The 5,419-nt window shown below is 41.1% G+C and overlaps 1 protein-coding gene across 1 annotated transcript in view; it reads right to left on the minus strand.

Annotated features, from left to right (window-relative positions):
* Positions 1 to 237: 237 nt before the first annotated feature.
* RAD51AP1 (RAD51 associated protein 1) overlaps positions 238 to 5,419 on the minus strand; it is a 25,781-nt gene continuing 20,599 nt past the window's right edge. The window contains exons 8-9 of the mRNA XM_007469442.1: positions 2,494 to 2,643; positions 238 to 368 (exon numbers count right to left, since the gene is read on the minus strand). Of these exons, the coding sequence (XP_007469504.1) occupies positions 238 to 368; positions 2,494 to 2,643 (281 nt within the window). The remainder of the gene's footprint in view (positions 369 to 2,493; positions 2,644 to 5,419) is intronic.

Consider the following 5,419-nt stretch of genomic DNA (forward strand, 5'->3'; position numbering starts at 1 on the left):
GGAAAGAGAATATGCTCTTCAGAAGGGAATGACATTCCAAGATAATTCTTATAAACAAACCTCTTACTGAAGTCTCAGATAGCTTTCCAGAGGAACAATCACAAAACAGGTAGAGATCATTTATACAACTTTAAAGGACTCATTTATGTTACAATACCCTCCTCAAATATAAACACAAATATAAACGTGCTTTTAAAAGTGAGATCTTCTTGATCAAACATTTTCTTGCCACTACACTCAGCTACTAGCAGCATTTGGATGCAAAGGTTTAACTCGTGCTAATCGGGACAAGCCAAGGCGGAGACTCTGAGTTGGAGACTTCACAGACACTCTTGCCAGTGGGCTACGGCTGCTGCTTCCAGACACCGCTGCAAAAAGACAGATCACCTGATGCTGAAAACGTCAGAAATCTCGTAACAAAGGTCAGTTTATAAAACATTAGAGGCCAAAAAAAGGAGTTAAGCATTATTCTGCTATGCAGGTTCTATTAAGTTACATATTAGATCAAAAGAATGGAAAGTACTAAAGAGCAGAAAATATACAGCATTTGCATATTTTCAAACATCCTCAGAGGCCAAGGTAACGACACCACAACTTTAAATGTGAAAGCTAAATAGGAAAGTTGGGAGCAAAGAACACTGACTGTAAAGACATAAAAAAATGAATGGAATTATAATTTCTAAAGTAGTAGCAAAATCTAACGCATTTTTACAAAATTCTGCAACTTTTACAAGTACTCCTTACAGAATCTATTTTTTCAAATATCACATGACTTTAAATATGACAAATACCATTTTTCTTTATTTATGCTAGTTTCATTTATGCTACCACTCTAATACAGCCATCATTTCCAACGAGTATTAAATTTCAGAATTTATCCACATGTATGTTCGTAGCTGATCATGATTTTAGCCGTAATAAGTACAAGTGTGTGTACTTTTTTCATACAAAGGTTTTATGAACATTGCCATGTTTCCAGCCATCTGATTTATCATTCTTAGCTGCACATACGTGCCCCATATTGATCAAATTCCTACAACAAACTTCTGGGTTGTTCCTAGTTGTTCACCACTTTCCTATAAATGGCTATAAAGAAATCACTTCCTACTGACCACTTACTACTTTTCCTTCTTTTGAATTCTTTTTAAGGATAAATTCCCAAGATTAGGTCCTAAGTCAAAAGATCGATTTATTTTTATGGCTCCTGTCAAGCTGTCCTGTAAAGGGATTATAAATTTATAATAAAGAATTATAGCTGCTACCCCACAACCCAGAGTGCACTGGTTGATACAGTTTATTATTTTCTAGTTTGAGAGGTATAAAACAGTATTTTAGTATTTTAATTTACATTTCCGTGATTACCAGCGAGGCTGCAATTCTTTGCGTATTGGTTTCTAGTTGTACTTCTTGGGGGCAGTGGTATGTTATGTCCTTGGCTCATTTTCCCATTGCAATCTTGCTGGTCTTCTCACATTCGTATAAGACAGGAGGCTAGCTGGCAACCTGAGGGTCAAATCCTGCTCTCAGATATACTGTTTGGTCCACATGGTGTTTTCAAAAGTCCACTTTTAAGAACTAGGAGATTTCACACTAAAATCTGTACTTCTGGCTTCTCTTGAAAAACTCAGACGTGGAAATACGAGGCCCATAATCCTGCATGTTAACAACCAGGTGGAGCAGAGGAACGGCGGCTTCCTTCCAGAGGGCACGCGCTCTCGAGGGCAGCAACGCCCACTCACTCACGCTTCCTCCCCAGGCCCAATTCCCTCACCTCTGTCACCTGCCTGACCCTTCCCCACAATGAATTTATAAGCACTTCGTGTTTTATGACGTGCCTCTTTACCCATCAATCCATTATTTCTTTTTTATCTTTTTGCTTATGCTACCTTCAAATTTCTACAGTCATTATATCAATACTTTTAGAATTCTTTTGTTGCGGAATCACTAATTATTCTCAGAAGAAATACACTAAGGATTATCCTCGAACTGACAGAGCTTCATTATTCCAATAACTAATCTCCCGGGACTCGCCTGGTGGCACAGTGGTTTAGAATCCGCCTGCCAATGCAGGAGACACGGGTTCGAGCCCTGGTCCAGGAAGATCCCACATGCCGCAGAGCGGCTAAGTCCGTGTGCCACAACTACTGAGCCTGCGCTCTAGAACCCGCGAGCCACAACTCCTGAGCCCACATGCTGCAACTACTGAAGCCCGCGTGCCGAGAGCCCACACTCTGCAACAAGAGAAGCCACCACGATGAGAAGCCTGCGCACCTCAACAAAGAGTAGCCCCCGCTCACCGCAACTAGAGAAAGCCCGTGCGCAGCAACAAAGACCCAACACAGCCAAAAAACTTTTTTTAAATAAAATAAAAATAAATTTAAAAAATAATATGAGGAAGTGCGCATATGTAACATTTACAGCTAAGAAAAAACAAATCTACTCGTGGTAATTTTCCAAGCCCCTGCCCTTGAGCAGTAAATAAATATACCGTACCTGGTGGGACCCACTTAGGTCTCTTGCTTTCAGCTGGAGGACTTCGTGTTTGTAACGGCTTCCTAGTGGCCTCTGAAGAAGGAGAAACCTTTTTCGATGAGGGCCAAGATTCTGACTTGACAGCAGCAGGAGCAGAATCTAGTGAAATCACTTATTTGAAAAATATACATAAAAAAGGGGTCACGAGGAAGATAAAGTCTAGCATGTATGTGTGAAAATTACCAAGTTACATAAGCTTATAAGAATTAAAGAAGCAGAGTCATAAATTTGAAAAACTCACTAATCCACACTTATTGAGAGTCTAAGAACTGCCATCTTTTATGAGCATTACATGCTAGGAAGTATGGTAAGCATATCGTGCACGTTACCTCTAACCCTTAGAGCAGCGCCGATACAGAAGTGACTATCCCTACCAGCAGTTAAGGAAACAGAGAGGTTAAACAATCTGCCTGTAGCTTGTGAGCTAGTAAGTGTCTGAGTCCAGAGTCCACCCTTGTAATCATCACACAATAGTGTCTCATCAGAATATGTCAGTGAGACATTTTATTAGGCTCTAGGAATTTATGGTCCACTCACTAGACTCTAGTAGAAAGGGCAGAAAAGTACAGAGGTGCACACAGTGCAATGTGGTGAGAGAGACGACAGACTCTAGAGGTGGTCACGGGCCAGGGAACCTACACGTAGGAGCATCTTGCCGAGGGCAGTGTAAACGCAGACCACCTAGACGGCTCTACGGTAACCCAGGTGAGAGGGGATCAGGGCCTGAACTAAGGGGGAGAAAGGAGGGAAAACAGCAGAGTGCATGGCTTTTAGTAATTAGAAGGGGGAGGCGTGCTGGAGATGAGGGGATAGTCACGATCGGCAAGTTCCTGTCAGGAACACACCATCTGATGGCGCCGTCTACCCAGAGAATGAACACAGAATGGAGTGGGTTTGGGGGTTTTGCTTGTTTGTTTTTGATGGAGGGAGGAGAAGCAGAGTACAAATTCACTTTCGGATAATGCTTTGCTTCGAGACACCTAAGTGGCATCTAAGCGCATGTGCATATGAACATTTTCACTGTACCCTCTTCTTAACGTTAACATCGACATTCTCTAGGTCAGCCGCATCCCACAGACTTTTCTGCCGTGATGGGAACATTCTGTATTCCGTGCTGTCCAATACGGTAGCCACAAGCCACATACAGTTAGTGAGCACTTGAAATGTGGTTAGCAAAACCAAGGAACTGACTTTTAAATTTTATCTAATTTTAATTAATTTAAATATGATAGAGCTACTTTGGCTAGTGGCTACCATATTGGACACCATAGCTCTTGCAATTTTCTCTACTCAGGGAAAAATTATAACACCTGCCAGGTCAGAGATGCTTAGAGGTTATCAGTACATTATTAGTGGGACTAGAAATATAATCCATCTTTCCAAATTCTTAATCTCATTATTTAGCTGTTAAACTTTACTTCTAATATTACAGAGGAAATTTTCTTGGGAAGCAACTTGCTCCAGGGTATATGGAAGACTTTAAGCAGCAAACTCCAACCTGGAAACTGAAATTTTATCTTTAGTTTTTAGAATGCTTTGGTGAGAAAGCATAAACAAACATCTGAAGAAAATATGAAATATATTCATGTTAGGTTTTTTTTCCTGTTGCCAATGACTTTTTCCTATCAGTTTGTGGTAGGCGGTCCCTTAAAGAGACCTGTCTCCTAATTCCCAGAAAGTGTGCACATGTTACCTTACACAGCAAAGGGACTTAGCAGGTGTGACTAAATTAAGGATCTAGAGATGGGGAGATTACCCTGAATTATCCGATGGCCCCAGTGTACTCACAAGGGTGCTTATAAGTGAGAGTGAGAAGTAGGAGAACGAGAGTTATGTGATGGCTCTCAAGGGAGTGGACCACCCGTCAGAGAGCAGGCGGCCTCTAGAAGCTAGAAAAGGCAGGAAAGGGGGCTCTTCTCCCCTTGAGCTTCCACAGAGGAACAGAGCTCTGCCAGCAGCTTGATTTTAGCCGAGTGAGGAAAATTTTGAACCTATGACCTGCAGAACGGTAAAGTAATACATTTGTGTTGATTTAAGCCACTAAATTTGTGATAAATTTTTACAGCAGCAATTGGAAACTAATACACAGCTTTATCTCTAAAACCCCCTACATTTAAAATCTAATTTCTGGAAACCCGATGAATTTGCCAATTGCAAAAAACAAAACACCAATTAAAGCCTGGCTAGTTGAGAATACAGTGGTGGGCGGAATACGACTCAATCAGTACTTAGTTCTCATTTCTTAGTTAAGTACTCAGCACCATGCTATTTAAGGTGAGAGCAACGCCCACCCTTAATGAATGGGGTCTGAATAATGGAAAGTTTAGTTTCAAACAGTACATATATTAAACAACCAAGACATAAAAATATCTATCAATAAGTAAAACAAAGCAGGTTAAAGGAAGTTATATTTTACAATAATCTAATGTATATTATGAACTCAAAAATATCCTAACTTCTTTTACACAAGAAACAAATATTCCACATTCAAGTCTTCACAAATTCCAAAAGTTTTATTGTAAAACTGGTTTCTCCTAACTGAATTCATTCCGAAGAAACCACCGGGCCCTAAACACATGACAAAAGCGTTCTCAACTCAAAGACTGAGTCACGTGCAACAGCAGAAAATGAGAATCACGCCAACTTCCCCGTTTAATCGTGTGGAGAAAATGTGGTCTAATGGACAGATTTACACTCTGAAAGGACAAGCCTGGGTGCAAATTCTAGCCCCTCGCTTATCAGCTACAAGAATTCCAACAAACGGTCTAACCTCTCGGAGCCTCAGTTTTGTCGCTGTGAAATGCAGGTGACAGGAGCCACTCAGAGGGAGGCCCAGCATGAAGGGGGACAAACCGTCCGTGTTGGAAGGGTTGGGGGGGGGGGGGAG

Source organism: Lipotes vexillifer, unplaced genomic scaffold (genome assembly GCF_000442215.2).
Source record: "Lipotes vexillifer unplaced genomic scaffold, Lipotes_vexillifer_v1.1 scaffold395, whole genome shotgun sequence".
Lineage (NCBI taxonomy): Eukaryota > Metazoa > Chordata > Mammalia > Artiodactyla > Lipotidae > Lipotes > Lipotes vexillifer.